This window comes from Nothobranchius furzeri, chromosome 9 (assembly GCF_043380555.1).
Source record: "Nothobranchius furzeri strain GRZ-AD chromosome 9, NfurGRZ-RIMD1, whole genome shotgun sequence".
NCBI classification, from domain to species: domain Eukaryota; kingdom Metazoa; phylum Chordata; class Actinopteri; order Cyprinodontiformes; family Nothobranchiidae; genus Nothobranchius; species Nothobranchius furzeri.
This window is the reverse complement of record NC_091749.1, coordinates 64,292,454-64,309,669: the sequence shown is the minus strand read 5'-3', so window position 1 is coordinate 64,309,669 and position 17,216 is coordinate 64,292,454. Positions and strand designations below refer to the sequence as shown.

The 17,216-nt window shown below is 41.5% G+C and overlaps 1 protein-coding gene across 1 annotated transcript in view; it reads left to right on the top strand.

The window, feature by feature from the left end:
- The window catches only part of mettl15 (methyltransferase 15, mitochondrial 12S rRNA N4-cytidine), a 98,319-nt gene that overhangs the window by 66,911 nt on the left and 14,192 nt on the right, over nucleotides 1–17,216 (top strand). The window contains exon 4 of the mRNA XM_015953353.3: nucleotides 12,885–13,076. Within this exon, the coding sequence (XP_015808839.3) occupies nucleotides 12,885–13,076 (192 nt within the window). The remainder of the gene's footprint in view (nucleotides 1–12,884; nucleotides 13,077–17,216) is intronic.

The window sequence follows — 17,216 nt, the reverse complement described above, 5'->3', positions numbered from 1 at the left end:
TGTAGGAATTAATGCCTTGTAAGTCACTCTCTCGGGGGGGGGGGGGGGGGGGGGGGCTAACAGCAACGCGACTCCACCACTGAATCATAAAGCTGATGTTTTATCTCCACAAAGAACACAAGCCTGGTGCAGCTAACGCTATGTGGTGAAGTTGCTAATGCTAACGGTTAGCTTAAAATTAAGCCAACTACACTGCATGTTAACCACTGGCCAGCGGAGAAAATATGCCGTGAGCCAAAGAGATGCTGTGAAAATGGAGCCAAAAACACTGGCTACCTTTTAGCCACTGGCTAGCACAGAAAAGCTGGCTTGAGCCAGGGGAGCGCTGTCAAGATATAGTAAACAATGCTAGCTTAGCCACCGACTAGCAGATGAGTGCTGGAGCTTGTTGGGAGAGACACAACAGACTGGAGGAGTAGAAGACTCTTGAGTAGAAGGAACTTTATGAGGTGTCCCGAAGAAGGACATTTGAAGTGACACATTGGGACCGGATTGGGAGCTCTAGTATGGAGAAAAGACGAATTAGCAACTTGTGGTGAGTTAGGCAGTTAGGGACACAGCTTGGAGGCTGATGTCCAGCTAATAACAGGTGGGGAACTCATCATATGCGACTGCCGAGTTAGACACAATGAGTTCCTGATATGACGGGTCTTTTGATTTCATTGTTTGTTATTCAAACTAACCGAGTACAGCAGTGGTGTACCTATTTTCTTCTGCTTCTTAGTTGGTTTGGCAGACTCCATGCTTCCAGGGCGTCCTGCTGCCCTCCGCTGTTTCTTTCAGGTTACAGTCAAGAGTGCAAACACGAAACGCTGGTCAATCAAGAACAAGGATACCGTGATCCTTACACCAGGTACTGGTAGCTTTGGTACAGTGTGCAAGTGCAGGAAAATGAAATCTGCATCTCCATGAAGTTGGTCAGCAGCAGGAAGCATGAGGTGAGTTGCGCTGATATGTGACATCAGAAAACATAATGGATCAACACCAGCAGGTGACACGGGATCCCAAACCATCACTGACTGTGGAAACTTTACACCGGACGACATACAACGTCGATTCAATGCCTATCCTTTCTTCCTCCTGACTCTGGGACATTTATTTCCAAAGTAAATGCAAAATTAACTTTCATCAGAGAACATAACTTTGGACCACTCAGAAGCAGTCCAGTCCTTTTTGTCTTTAGCTCACGCAAGACACCACTCTTTGTGAATCTCCCCATTTTTTAATGGGTTTTGTTTCACAATCCTCTCCAGGGTGCGGTTATCCCCGGGGTGGACTGGGATCAAAATTCAGCCCTGGAATTTTCTCTTCAGACCGGCCCACTACATTAGCCGCGGATACTACATAGAAGTCGGCAAATTTTTCAGCGTCTCCACTCTGTATACTACAAAGGATAGTCATATTCTGTGATAGTTAACAAATAAAGTATGTACATTAACTCAAGGATTAAAATTGACAGCTATATCAATCAATCAATCAATCAATCAATCAATCAATCAATCAATCAATCAATCAATCAATCAATCAATCATCAATCAATCAATCAATCAATCAATCAATCGGTTTGTATTCATTATACTGTCAAATAACAACAGAGGTTGTGTCATGACTAAGGGTGGGGCAGCAAGACTAATGGGAAGAGCCCTGGTGCTACCTTTCAAGTTTTTAGTCTGTGACTGTAAAAATCTTGTAGTGTACACTAGAGGTGCTGAAATAAATCGATTCAAGTCTGAATTGGGATTCTTATTTATAAAGATTCAGAATCGATTTCAAGAACTCAAATATTTGTTGTGTTACAGGCTTGAGATGCACTTTTTTGATCTTTGTTAGGAGAGTCAGTACTCTGTTTACTTTTGTGGTCCCATAAATTGAGATGATTTATGTTTGAATCTGCTGATAAGAGGGCACTAGAATGTAATTTTTTTCATACTCAGAAATTTGAGATATTCTCATATTCATTTTCTAAGTTGATAAATGAGTACTCAGGATTACTCATGTAACTTGTTTCTACACATACTTGAAAAGTATTTGAACACATTACTTTCAAAGCTACTGTTAGGTAACTACAGATTTGTTATATTTTACAAGGTAAGGAAACAAAAATGTTGCTTTTTGGTCAAAAGATTGCTTCTCTAGTAAGTCTTTGGTTGTATGTGCATGTGTGAGCATGAGGGAGGGAGTGTGTGACTGTTTGTGTATGACTGTATATGTCAGGTGGGGCCTTTGACTCCTCTCTTCTCCTGGGACTTCCTTTAATGATATAGATCTTCGTCTCCCCTCCCCCTGCCACACCTGGAGTGGAGTGTGGTGCCTTGGTCTGCCTGAGTGTTCGTAGCTCCCGGGTCAGGCGGTTTAAGATTTTTGGCGTCTGCCTGATCAATCCCGGTGGCTGCCTGGTGGGGTCTGGGTCCCTGGGCTCTGCTGAGTCCCCGGCGGGGGTGGTCGCCCCTGGGTCCCGGGTCGCTGGGTCCCAGGCTCGGCCGGCTAGGAGGTGGGAGGCTGCAGGCAGGCCTGTGGGCTTGCCGCTGATATCTCCTGGGACTCTGCCGGCTGCTGGTTGTGGCCCCCCAGGGCGATCCTCTGTGCCTCTCGAGGGGGGTGGGGGCCTTTCTGGTTGCAGTCTCCTTGGGGTTCCTGTATTCTGGGGCAGTGCCTGGATCTCTGGGACTTGGAGCTCCCTCCATCTCCTACACATCTTTGGGGGCGGATCTGTGGTCCCTCACACTCTCTATTGGACACTCCTATAGATAAACCTTACATAAACAAGCGCGTGTACACACACAGGTGCTCACATGGTGCTCTCATAAGTATGGGCTTGGGCACGTTCAACACTTGTCTCAAGGCTGTCATTGCCACTAAATGCACTGTGATTTATTATCATGTGATTGTTCAGTTAAACAATGTTGATTTTATATTTCATCATCAGGTTGACGCAGTGATAACTTGCTCCTGTTGTATTGTTGTGTGTCCCATTATTTTCTATTCTTTCTCTTTCTGCAGGTCTAGAAGCAGACTCTTGTTCATTATTGTCTATTTTTGTGGAACCCCCCCCCCCTAATTTTATGACCAGCACCTGTAAACCAATATCAATATATGCTGTGTCCGTCTCTCATAAATAAAGAAAAACTATAACATTTTAGGTTACTAACATCACATATCTCCTATCATGCATGCATGCATTTTAAACATTTTTGTGACAACTACCTAAACTTGACCCATTTTTGTTTTATTATTATGTTTATTATTATGTTTATTTATTTGGCAGACGCTTTTATCCAAAGCGACGTACAATTTTTTACTTGTAGGCATGTTGTGAACTGTGGGGGTAACGCAGTACCCAGAGGAGACCCACACATGCATGGGGAGAACATGCAACTCCACGCAGAAAGGCCACAGCCGAGTATCGAACCTGCAACCTTCTTGCTGCGAGGCAGCAGTGCTAACAACTGCGCCACCATGCAGGCCATTGAGGCATGGAAGCTGGATTATAACTAGAGCAGAGGACACAGTGGGGGAAGTTTCGGACCTCATTACAGAGAATGATAGCTGAGTGAGATCAACATGTTGCAGCTAAACAGACCGCGTGCAAACACGCCAAGCAGCTGACTGAAACCTCAGCTGTGGTTGTTCTTAGTGGAATTAGAATATTTTCTTTGTTCTTACTGGGTTTTCTGGTTGACTTGGTTTCCCTCTACATTCCAAACAAGTTTGGCTAGTTGATGATCCTAAATTTGGCCAATGCTGGGAGGTTAATGTTTGTCTCTACATGATGGACCATTGACCTGATCTAGAGTCTGGATCACTATTTAAAGTGTTGATAGACAGGATCTTGAGGTAGATTCATAAAGAAGAGGGGTTGGAAACTTTTTTTTATTTTTTTATTTATTATCTTTATTTCATTCAATAAAAAATAACACAACAGACACTAAACAATATTCATGAAAACACAATATATATTTGAATGAAAGGGAGCAGATAGAAGAAAAATCTAACTTCAAGGTGTCACCTAGGATCTTTTCAGAGGATGTGGTAAAAGAGCAGACTCAGAATCTGCTAGAACAGTAGTGCTCAATCATGGTCCTGGAGGACCGGTATCCAGCATGTTTTAGGTGTTTTTCTGCTCCAACACACTTTATTCAGAGTTTGAATCACTTGGTGGCGATCTGATGGGCTGAAGCAGGGAAACAACTAAAAAATACTGGATGCCTGCCCTCCAGGACCAGGATTGTGCATCCCTGTGCTAGAAGGATTATATAACCTCTGGTGCAGGAACACTTTAGGCGCGGTTCACCTGGCAAGATAATTATTCCCATCTTTGTCCCAAATTCTACTCTTCCAACCATCTTAAGGATTCCCCCAATTACAGTAATGGCTCTTAAGATAATCTTATCAGACATTTGTGCAGTGTGTGGTGTGGTAATCGGAAGGTTGCATGTACGATCTCGGCTCCGGACAGAGAATTCTGCTGTTGTGTCCTTGGGCAAGACAACCTAACCCACCTTGCATGCTGGTTGCGGTCGGAGGGACTGATGGCGCCTGTGTTTGGCAGCTCGCCCCAGGGCAGCTGTGGCTACATTGTAGCTCATCACCACCAGTGTGTGAATGTGTGTGTGAATAGATGAATGATACACTGTAGTGTAAAGCGCTTTGGAGTACTCTGACTCTGATGGCTTTTTACAAGTGCGGGCCATCATTTAAGAGTGCTCTAATCTGTTTTGAAGAATGTCAGGACTGCTCCAGTCATGGTGAAAAGGTGAATTTTGCATGATTTAAGAACCTTTACATTTTTTGCTGTCAAAAAAATCTAATCACACCATTTTTAAGTAGAAGTTGTTTTCATCTATGCTGGTTTATGATACCTGAAGGCAACATCAAACAAACCTGTTTTGTATATTCTGTCAAAAAATATATAAAATTAGCATTTGAAACGAGAACTATTACACGTTTAGGTGGTTTGCAGTACTAAACATCAAATAAATTTAGTAACTTGCATGGAGAAAAGAGCAGAGTTATCAGTGCAGGACACCTCCTGCTGTCAGAGTAGATACTCTCCAAGTCAAATTCAGCTTAACCAAAATGTTGGAAAAACAACCACACACATCTCTAAATGGTCATATTAGGCTTTATGGTGTCAACCTACATAGGAACCAGCAAATGGTGTGAAGACAAGGAGTTTGCCCAGGTGGTAAAAAACAACAAATTCTAACATTGATTTTTCTACAAATTGCCACCGTGTACGATAATGAATAACAGCAGAAGAACAGAGGAAGGCCCTGTAAGCGTGGGTGAAGTGCTCCCTGGCTAGTTTGTCTAGAGGTTTTTGAAAAAAAGAACCTGTTGGTTTGAGTTTTTTTCTTCAGTGCTCCTCGTTAATCTGGACAGAGGGGGAGTCTTTGTAATTTGTAACATCAGAAGATCATTTTAATGTCTCCGAGAGGAATCTGGCATGTCAAGAATACATGAAATAACTACAGTCCTTTCCTGTTGTTGACAATAAAATCACCCACAACAGGCTACAGATACTGTGATAAAAGAGGATCATTAAAAATCATTGGAGCAACATGAACTAACACCAACAACCATGGACTACAGTGTAAGCAGGTCTCCCTCAACAGTGGTGTCTTTTCAATAACAAGACTGAGACAGAATAAAGTACCGTAATTTCCGGACTATAGAGCGCACCTCAATATAAGCCGCACCAACAAAAAAAAAAAAAGGTTTTCTACACACACACACACACACGCCGCACTCGAATACAAGCCCCGGCACAGCAGCCCCATGCAGGTCTCCGGTGCACAGCGCATGTATGGCCATTACATAAGATAATTAGACAGAAAGACGCTACACGGAGGTTTTTCGTTGTTGTTTTAATTCAACAAAATGAATTTTAAACACGGGTGAACGTGCCTGCAAGTTTAGAAAAGAAAACAGCGCTGATAGCATTCATAATTCTGGATGGTTATAAAATAAAAACAGCACTGACACGTTATTACCGGTAATTTGCATGCATGTTTAGAAGAAAAGAACAGCGCTGACACAGCATTAATAAGCCCTGGATGATTAGAAAATAAAAACTGCACACAAAACATGCCTGGTTAGTAAATAAAACACACTTGCCTACCAGAAAAAGTCATTCGCTCTCATCTTCCTCTTGCGCACTAAAGCCATTAAAGTCCTCTTCTTCAGTGTCGGAGTTGAACAGCCTCAGAAGAGCTTCGTCATGTACCTTTACTGTGGCGATGTCAGTGTTGCTGTCCGTGTTGCTGTCATCATCCCCGGGTGAAGCTGGCTTGAATGAGTTCTTCCCGCTGCCGTCTCCAGCGCCGAACCATGGATTCATTCATGCCAAGCTTACATGCGGCAGCACTGTTTCCCTCCTTTACTGCCAGATCGATGGCCTTCAACTTAAATGCGGCATCATATGAACTCATACGTGTAGTTTCCATGATGAGGGGGTATGGATTTGAAACAAATTCTTCGCTGCTTGCATGTACTAAATTTAAAATGAGCACTTTCTTCGATTTCCACTTTTGACTTCCACCTGTTTCACTTTCTGCTAAAGCGCCCCCTGGCAGGTGAAGGAAAATCTTCAGTAAAGCCGCACCTCATTATAAGCCGCACGGTTCAAAACGTGGGAAAAAAGTAGCGGCTTAAAGTCCGGAAAATACGGTAACTTTTGGTTGTTTTTGAGCGCCTGCTGTGGTCTTGCTTCCAAATGGCAGGCATAGACTAAAATCATCAAGCCTTTTCCTCCAGATGGAGTTTTGTGTGTTGAGAACAGTGACTCAGTGGTTGTGCGCAGGTTGCTAGTTGTCTCGAAGAATGGTGAGACATCAGACTTAACAAGGCATGAGAAAGTATTCCACATACGTTCAAAAAGAAAGTTCAAACTCTAATTGAATACGCGAATCTTTCCTCTGCATCCAGTTTCAGTTTTAATAATGTTCTTCCCCAAAACACAGAGAATGGCTCCCAGTTTTTATTAAAAATGAGTAAACAGAAACTGGTTTTCCTTAGCTGAAAAAAAAAAACATTTAAAAACCATAAAACATGTTTGTGTCATATCTAATTAATGAAGTGTTTTCTTGCTACTAAACCAAAAAACATTTACCACATGAGCCTAATTAATTGCTGTCCTCACAATAAAACTTGTTTTATTTGTCTTCTAAACACTCAAACGGAAAATATTCCTATTCATGATTTCTATATTCGGCTAAAATGCATGACATCAGCTCTTTGCGGAAAAAGAGTGATCATTCAGCGTTTTTCTGGGATCTGCTTTGTGCAAAATGAGCTTTTATTTAGAAACCATCTAATATGCCCGCCCTTTCTTCTGACGGGTAATGACGTCAGTAATAAACCGGTTTCATATCCGGAAACTTGATGAGTGAAGATGGCTGCAGTAGACCTTTACCTCTTAATGTATTGGGGGAAAAACATTTTTCTCTTTTTCTCCCATCATCTTTGTTTAAACAATGTTACAATGTCATAAAAGATGCATGAACATGTGCAGGATCTCCATACTTGTGCAATAAGAAGGGGATACGATGAGTTTTGCTGTATCAGATGAGGAGCAACCACAATAAGGAAACAGAGTTGTCTGCAAAAGGACATCAACTGAAATGGTTTTAGGTTTACAGTAAGGATACAGGCAGAAGATTGTGTTCTGATCCGTTTTATCTGGTTCATAGTACAGAATTTATCTGTGATCGTGATGCATGCATGCATGAAAAGCATTCAAACGTTGATGTAAACAGACATAATACGTACTTTAATTGAATTTGTTACTACGTCTTTCTAAATATTACTAATAGCAAATATATTTGTTACCATAAAAGCACTAATAACATATGTCAATTTTCAGGATACAACAGTGATCCTGCTATTTCACAGATTTTTGCTGTCCAGTTTACTACTGTATTTTTGGAAAATGACTATATCTCAGGAATTGGAGTAATTTTTTATGATAATTTTTTTATGGGTTTTTGACTACTTTTAATGTTATGATAAGCGTTTAATAAGCATTTTTTACTCTAAGCTATTAATGAAAACATTACATGTCTCCTGATGGAATGCATTATTCAGCAGTGGACAAGGAATTCAAGTTAGCTAAGCTGCTAGGAAGAGAAGGCTTCCATGACATGATGTACGATGATGCATAATGACCTCATACATAAACTTTCAGATCCTCTAACAAACAAGAATTTGATTGAATTTTAATTTAACATTTGTGAAGGTAGTAAGAGTCAGAATTCTGAGATTAAAGTCACAATTCCAAAAATAAAATCAGAAATATGAGAAAAAAATCTGATTTCTGAGATTAAAGGGGAACTTGGCAGTTTTGGCTTGCTTTTAGCACCCCCTAGTGTCTGTTTCTGTTTGTAGAATCGAAAGCAAAATGTTTCTCCTTGTTGTTCATTTGTCTTTTTAACACCTTAATCTAACAGCTAAAGTGTCTCCCCAGCCTTCTTTAGTGAGAGAGAGAATTCTGACATTAAAGTCAGATTTTTGTATTTTTCAGTGGTCCTAATCTTTGTCTGTAGAATTGTGTTTTGGAGCAGGTAAACACTAAAACACTTTGGATAGGGGCCCCTATAAGTCTGATGGCCCTCACACACTAGCATCGGCTCCACTCCGCCTGGACCTGGATGGATCCAAGGACGATGTTTTGCCAACAGAAAGTATTGATTCCAGTCCTAAACCTCCTGAGACCCTGCATGCACATTTTGGACAGGACATTGGCTTCTTCCGCTATGTAACGATCGGGGGTCTCTCACACCACTGATGGTAGCGTGAGAGTGTAGCGTGGTTGGAGAACCCAGAAGCGGAAGAACAATCGTTGGGGGCTGCTGCCACGCAGTTAATCTAGGAGCAACGGCGCCGAACCCGAGTGTGAACGGGAACGCGGCGTTGTTCCGAAAAGTAAGGGATTGACTTAAGGGCTGAGACGAAATACCTGAAGAGCTGGGAGGTTCCACTAAACAGCTGGAAAGCTGGAGGGATGAGCTGGGTAGCTCGGATCTCTGACATTGATTCCTGAATAGATGACTGAGTGAGTCTGTGGTTTGTACTTCCTGCTTTTATCAGTGACGGTGATGATGCAGGAGGAAATGCGGTGAGAGGCGGATGATGGAAAAGGAAGGTCTAGGCTGAGGATTTGTAGATGGAGAGCTGAGTGGATGATGAAGACGGAGAGGATGCGACACGCTATATTTTATTCTCTTCAACTTGGACCATTTTTTTATTGTTTAGAGACACTTTATGTTGACTTAAAGTAATAAAAAAATATCTTTTTCTTTCTTTTACTTAATTGTTTTTTTTAGTAAATTTGTCACCATTTTTATTAGATTTGATTTTTACATCACACCAGATAGAAATTTGGTTGTCAAGAGGTTCAATGCAAATTTGGCAGAAATGTTGCACAATGAACAGGATGAGTTTTTAATTACTGGCACCAGGTGTTTTTACTCAGACTTGTAAGATTCTAACAATTTTTTGTGTTGCTAAGAAAATACCTATACAAATAATTAATTATAATACTAATTTTTGCTTTGAGGATGCTGATGGAGAAGTACAGAGAAGTTCAGAGGGGTTTCATTATTTAGAAAGTTACGACATGGTGCAGAGAGAGAAGCTGTGGTGTTTCTTTTTCTCTCCTTTTATTCTTTTTTTCTGTGGAGACGTGGTGTTTCATTAGGAGGTCTAGCGTAGTGCAGGACATGTATGAGAGCTGTGAGAAAGCAGTAAGGTGTGCTGTAGGAGTGACAGAGGAGTTCAAGGTGGAGGTGGAGGTGGGAGTGCATCAAGGATCGACTCTGAGCCCCTTCTTGTTAGCTATGGTCATGGACAGACTGATAGATGATGTTAGACAGGAGTCTATATGGATTATGATGTTTGCAGATGACATAATGATCTTCAGTGAGAGCAGGGTGCAGGTAGAGGAGAAGGCAGAGAAGTGGAGATATTTACTGGAAAAGGTTAGTCACAGTGAGACAGAATGCATGTTTGTAAACGAGAGGGACACAAGCCGAACGGTGATGTTAGAGGGAGTAGGAGTAAAGAAGCTAGAGGACAATGCAACAGAGGATGGAAATAAGGGGAAGTGTGTGAAGCACGTTGGAATGTGTGGAGAAAAGTGTCAGGTATGATGTGTGGTAAATGGGTTTCAGCAAGATTGAAGGGAAAGGTGTAGAAGACAGTAGTGAGACCAGCCGCATTGTCTGGTTTAGAGACGGTGTCCACGTGGAAAAGACAGGAGGCAGAACTGGAGGTTGCAGAGCTCAAGATGTTGAGGTTCCCACTGGGAGATACAAGGATGGCCAGGATCAGGAATGAGTCAATCAAAGGGACAGCTCATGGTAGATGTAGGGGTAGACCGATACTTACCGTAATTTATACATCGGCTGATATTTGTCCTTAGTCAAGCCGATTTAAAATCAGGCATATCCTCAGGCAGCCCAATGTTGCAAACTTTTATTTAAATGGTAAATGGCCTGTATTTGATATAGCACCTTCTAGAGTCCTGGAACCCTCAAGGTGCTTTAAAACACATTTAGTCAATCATCCATTCACACACTGGTGGTGATGAGCTGTAGCCACAGCTGCCCTGGGGCGCACTGACCGAGGCGAGTCTGCCGAGCACAGGCGCCACCGGCCCCTCCGACCACCACCAGCAGGCAAGGTGGGTTAAGTGTCTTGCTCAAGGTCACAACGGAATTTTAAAATTTCAGAATTTTATGCATTAATTGATGTTATTAGTGACACTTTAGCAGAAAAATAAGGTGGAAAATGTCTAGAAATGGAGATATGGAAATTGGCCCATGAAAATCAGCAATACATATCGGCTGACCATGTCTCCGGTATCTGAAATAGGAAAACCAGTATTGGTCGACCTCATGTTAGATGTTTCAGAGATTAAGTCAGAGAGGTCACACTGAGATGGTTTGGTCATGTCCAGAGGACAAACGGCGCTAACGTAGGAAGAAGGATGCTTAGGTTGGAGCCACCAGGCAGGAGGCTGAGAGGAGCACCAAAAGGGAGATTTAAGGATGCGGTGAAAGTATCAGCTGATTTGATCTGTTAGAAGAAGGAAACATAGCCATTTGAGATGGTTGGGAAAAGTTATAGGAAGCCCTCCTGGGGAGCTCCTTTCAGAGACCCATCAGGCATGACCAGCTGGTCAAGGCCCTGAAGCTGACCCAAGACTTGCTGGAGGGGTCAAGACCCCCCAGCTGGAAGAGGGATCTGGGAATATGTGCATCTTTGCTCCACTAACATGACCCTGAAATTGACCGTCTGACATCAGATAATGGATGAGATTAGTCACATGATAAAACTGAACTCAACAGCAGAGGCTGAACTTCATTTATTTAAAGGGACATTATGGAAGTTTGACAGCCAAAACATGTATAGAAATAATAAATCTCTTCTTCATACATTCTCCTGCAATGCCCTGGACCTGTAGAATGAGCCCTGGCATTTTTACTGATTGCCTGTTTTTCTGTAAGATCACAGAAAAAGAGAGCTGCTCGGGTCGAGCAGGCTGCTTCATGCGCGTTCACGCTCAGGCATAGCCCGTAGCATTTGCTATCCGTAGCTTTAGCAACAGAGAGAGAGGCAGTGCCACTTTGTTGCTGTTCCTAATGCCTAGTGACAAAGCTAGCTACATTTCTGAGGACCCTTAGCTACTTTCTGTAGAACTTTCTTCTAGATATTTACAGCAAATTAGCAACAAAATAGCCATTTTCGCTTCGAACCGTTCTTTGGTTTGACGTTATTTCAGGTGTCATCAAGGATATAAAAGATACAGATGCTGTGAATGTTACTAGAGTGTAGCTCACCTTGTAAGATGTCTGACTCCCATGCAGAAGACCTGGGTTTGATTCTGGGTGTGAACATAGTTTATTTAGAGTTTCTTTTTTACATTAATGGTATATTTTTTTTACAGTAAGATGTCCAAATTTTTATTTGAGACTCGCCGAATGGCATTGAATTCACAGATAAAAAAGATGTGGGTTCAACTTTCATTTTGGAACAATTTTTCAAGCAAGGGAAGGGAATGATCTGAGCGTGCAGGAGGACTGACCCATCATAAACCTTTGTCGGCTGTGCTGAAGAGAAAGGTACAGAACCACATTATTTAATTAATTAGCTGCGCGTTCTCCTGTCCTCTGTCCTCCGGGCCACACACACACACACACACAGGACTGTCTCAGCTGTTATTTTCATTAAGAAGTGTGCACGTACAGCATGCGCGCCTCGTGCACGAGCCTACTATTGAAGCTGCCATTACGCTTTTGGCCTGAGGGGGCAATCACGAGCATAAAAATTCAAAAGTCCGTAAAGTCCCTTTAATACTCACATACAGGTGAAACTGGAGAAATTAGAATATGGTGCGAAAGTTCATTTATGTCAGTAATTCAACTAAAAGGTCAAACTATAATATATAAGATAGATTCATTACAAGCTAAGCCAGATAATTCCGGTCTTTATTTGTTATAATTGTGATGATTATGGCTTACAGCTGATGAAAACCTCACATTCAAAATCTCAGACTAGAATTTTGTGAAAAGGTTTAATATTAAGTGTCATACTCTAATCAGCTAATGAATCTAGAAAACCGGCAAACAGTCCCTGAGCCTTTAGATGATCTCGCAGTCTAAGTTAATTACCGACTTAAATGGACTTTGGCACCATGTTCTAATTTTTCCTGTTTCATCTGTATTCATTGTTTTGTTTTCATCTTTATGTGACAGTTCCTTCCACGTTTGAAGACAAATCTGAAAATAACATATTTAAAAAAATAATATTTTTTTATATTTTATAAGAAAAGTGTCATAATAGCAATTCAATTAAAAGACTTGTGTCTTTTCTGATCCCCCCAGCGGTCGTGTGAAACCGCTGCTCGGCCGGTTCAGCGAGCTCGAGACCCTGCTGTCTAACGTGAACATTAAGCCAGGCAGCATTGATGCCATCCTGTTGGATGCTGGATGTTCCTCCATGCAGATGGATCAGGCGGAGAGAGGCTTCTCCCTCAGCAAGGATGGGCCCTTGGATATGAGGATGGATGGGGAGAGGTAAGTACTGATGTTGTCGTGTTGGGAGCTGCTGGAGTATCAGATACACTGACACCTTGAAATTGTTTGAGTGCTCACTGGTGCATTAAGATCAAAGGGAAGCTAATAAAACAAAAGAGGTTGTAAGAATCAGATAACAGCAGCGTGTGCTGCACTCACTTTATATATGCAGGTTTCTCCTGTCGTTCCTCATGAAGTCAAACTGTGTGATAGTGAATGCAGCTCTAAATGGATCTAGTTTCACAATACGGACTGGGAATTTAACTCCTTATTGGTTCTAAATTAAACAGGCCAACATGTGCTTACTGCTTGGTGGGTCCCCCCACCAGTTCAGGAGCTGGTACCTCTGGTAGTCAGACAGAAAGCACTGAGTTCCAGCTATTTGGTCAAGAGCATCTAGAACAGTGGTGCCCAGTCCTGGTCCTGGAGGGCCAGTATCCGTGTTTTAGTTCCTCCAGGACCAGGACTGGGTACCCCTGATCTAGAAAATACTGGGGCACAAATAAATCTGATTAAAGGCCATTAGGACAGTTTTATTCATCAAAAAAAGATAAAGATTTTTTTTGTTTTAATAATGATAAAATCCAGGCCAGTCTATAAAGCTAAACTTAAAGTGGCAGTGTGTAGTTTCCTGGTGCTAGGGGGCAGTACGTACATACATTTCAGGGTAGTTTTACACCATAGCACTGTGACTGTCGCTAGTTAAAAAATTATTATGGTAAAAGTTGTTACCTGTGGAGCAGAAAGCACGCAACCTCAGTGTGACTCCTCAGACTTTGATGGTCCTTCAGGTAATTCCATCAAGAGAATTCAACGCCGATGGTTTTCTGGTGCTGCTCAAGGTCCTGCGCCTACCGATGACGTCACACTACGGCAACACCACTCAGCCAAAATATGTTTAATTTATTTTTCGATTAATTTCTTTCACATCGGCTTTGGAAAGTGGTTAGCAGTTTAGCTAAGTCATGTTTCTTACCGCCTAAATGTTTTCTTTATAACTGTAAAGAATGTGAAACTACATAACAGCAACATCAGACCGCGCCCTGAAAGCACAACCGTTTGTCTTGATGTGGAATTCTTCTGTATTCTTCATTGGTTCCTATTCACTCATTCATTCATTTAAAATGTATATCTGTAATTTGTTCAATAAAGTTATTTTAAATTTTGCCCCATTTCATCAAAATCCGAGCTGCTCAGGGTCTTCGTTTATCAACTGATATTTTAGATTTTATTTTACATTTCCTTTGGCAATATAAACCTTTAAAATATAAACTCATACAGTTGCACTTTTGTCTGGACCAATCAAAATCTTTTGTGTCAACGTGCTAACGATATTTAAGAACGTGGTGTGACGTCATCAGAAGGCACAGGACCTCAAGCCGGCTCATATAATACATGGCGTCTAATGTGGTGTCCCCCAGAGACTTAGACCAGTGCCCTATGTATTTTAGACCTGATTTTTATGGTTATATTTTACGAAGTGCCGATTTCTTTAACCCTCCCACTGTCCTAATGGGTGTGACCCCACGAGGAAAGTTGACCATTGAGCAGGGTTGATGGTTTATCCCTTGAGGTCCACATGACAGGAGTGAGGAGTGAGCACCACCTCACCCCTGCCATGTGGACCTCAAGGGATAAACCATCAACCCTGCTCAATGGTCAACTTTCCTCGTGGGGTCACCCATTAGGACAGTGGGAGGGTTAAACGACTGGACATCATTTTACTAATTTTCAACAACATTTTGATGAGGTTAAAGGTAAAAATTACACATTGTCACTTTAAAACAAACACTTTTATTTTCACCTTGAAATGCCTGAAGTTCACCTAATGCTCAAATAGATAGAAATGACGAGTGAGTGATTCATCTAGAATTTGTGGCGTGGTGATTTTCTAACAACGCACCCAAAATAAAATCTTCCTTTAATAAATAAAAATCATGGACAGCTCAGACAGGAGCGGCTTTTCTTACCTTTGCTGCAGGAATTACATCAATATTCTTATAAAGAAGATGGACGGCTCTGCCATGACATCATCAATTTGTCATTGGCTCTTGTTCTGGTTTTACAGTCAACTGAATTTCCCTCTTTGAGCCATTTGAGGGGAACTTTAAAACAAGCCAGCGAGTGTCCTTTCCTCTTTTTCTCTGTAGCAAAGAAAGAAGAGTGAAGCAACGTTACGGGGTCTCACAGGGACACTACAGACGTTTTTACATAAGCACTTTAGCCTTGACATTTTCTAGACATGTACTGCGGACGCTGCATGACTTTTTGCAGAGTTAACCCAGCCTGCTCCCCAGCAATAACTCCAGAAAACAATAGAATGAATATGTGTGTCTTCATCGAGTGAAAGGCCACACAGAAACAGATTTATACTCCCGGTTTTCTGACTATATGGATCATATGAGGTAATGATAGAAACAGAAAACCAGTTCTTAAGATGTTTTCAGATGCACATCAGCATAGTTTGTGAACGACGCCCTTCTGTGCACTCAAACCAAACCTCCACCTTTGGGTATCTCCAGCAGCGAGAATGCATCCTACATAGGGCAGCTCCTGCTGGGAAATAGATGAGTGAACAAACAAACAACTGCAGGGAAAGTCCTGATTCTCTACACATCCTGGGCTGGGCGATATCTCAATATCTTTAAAATATCTATATCATTTCACACAAGAAACAAGCGGAGGCAGTAACATTTATACATACAACTAGTGTATTTCTGGAGTTAGCAGATGCAGCTAGATGCTAGCTTGCTCCGGCTCGAAGCCGTTGCTACATTCTTACGTGTCTGCTCAATCAGGAAACTTCGGGGTCAGTGTTCTGCCCTAAACTTAGCATTTGGCTTTGTGTTTTTTATTACTTGGGCACGTTTATTTGTGTTTTAGCTAGCCTTTTCACCGTGGCAGTTGACAGAGATTTGTTTATCCTGTTTGTGTGGAGAGACAAGCCAATCCCCTCCCCTGCGTAATCTGGAAATGCGTACGGAGCACTGCAGTGGCCAAAATACTTCAGAAGCTGAATGAGTCCGTACTGTGAGATTCCAGTCGTGTTTGCTTTTATGGCTTTAATAGCTCTGCGCTGCATGACTCGCGCGAGTGTAGTCCACTGGTAGTCAATGTAATTACGCCATAAAATTAGCTTGATCAGACAGATTTTTTTCCTTCTGTGCACGAAATAATGAATGGCAGTTTTGTGAATGCAAGGACTCGAGCCAGCCCTCGATGAAATTGGGATTATTTCACATGAATTATAAATTTATTAGAAAGAAAGTGCCTGTGGGATATTTGAGACACGCAACTCTAACACTAAACCAGATAGATAGATAGATAGATAGATAGATAGATAGATAGATAGATAGATAGATAGATAGATAGATAGATAGATAGATAGATAGATAGATAGATAGATAGATAGATAGATAGATAGATAGATAGATAGATAGATAGATAGATAGATAGATAGATAGATAGATAGATAGATAGTTCAGTTTACATTAAAAACAGTTACAAAAACAGGGTAAAAAGGTACCAAAACACATAAAACTAAAAACCTACCAGTGTTTCTAAAGCCCAGACAGGCACTTGGGTTAATGTTTGATAAGAATAAATACATTTTAATGCATTAAATCTGCAGATGATTTTATGTATACAATTTTTCTAGACAGCTTCAATGGAGTTAAAGGGAGCTAGGCAGTTTTGGCTTGCTTTTAGCACCCCCGAGTGTCCGTTTATAGAAACGAAAACAAAACCTATCTCCTCGCTGTGCGTTTGTCTTTTTAACACCTGAATCTAACAGCTGAAGTGTCTCCCAGCCTTCCTTAGTGTCTACAGGAGTGATTCATCACGAAATTAAACAAATCAGCTGTTTTCATGATTTAAAACATGCAGGAAACATGCTGGAAGCAGACTGCAGTGCCAGGTTACCAGACTGGCAATTCTAAAGCTGCAAGTGGAATATTCTGGCCACAGGTGCCGACAGAGGTTGGGTGGCTTTTCATCAACCATGTAAAAAGTCATTTTAGCACATACTGCCTCAAGAAAATGATTTACAAATATGAAAAAGTTGCGAAGTGTCCCTGTAACTTGTAAATATTTTTCAGGACAAATAAGTTTATATCATTTATCGGAATTTAGCCAAATAGC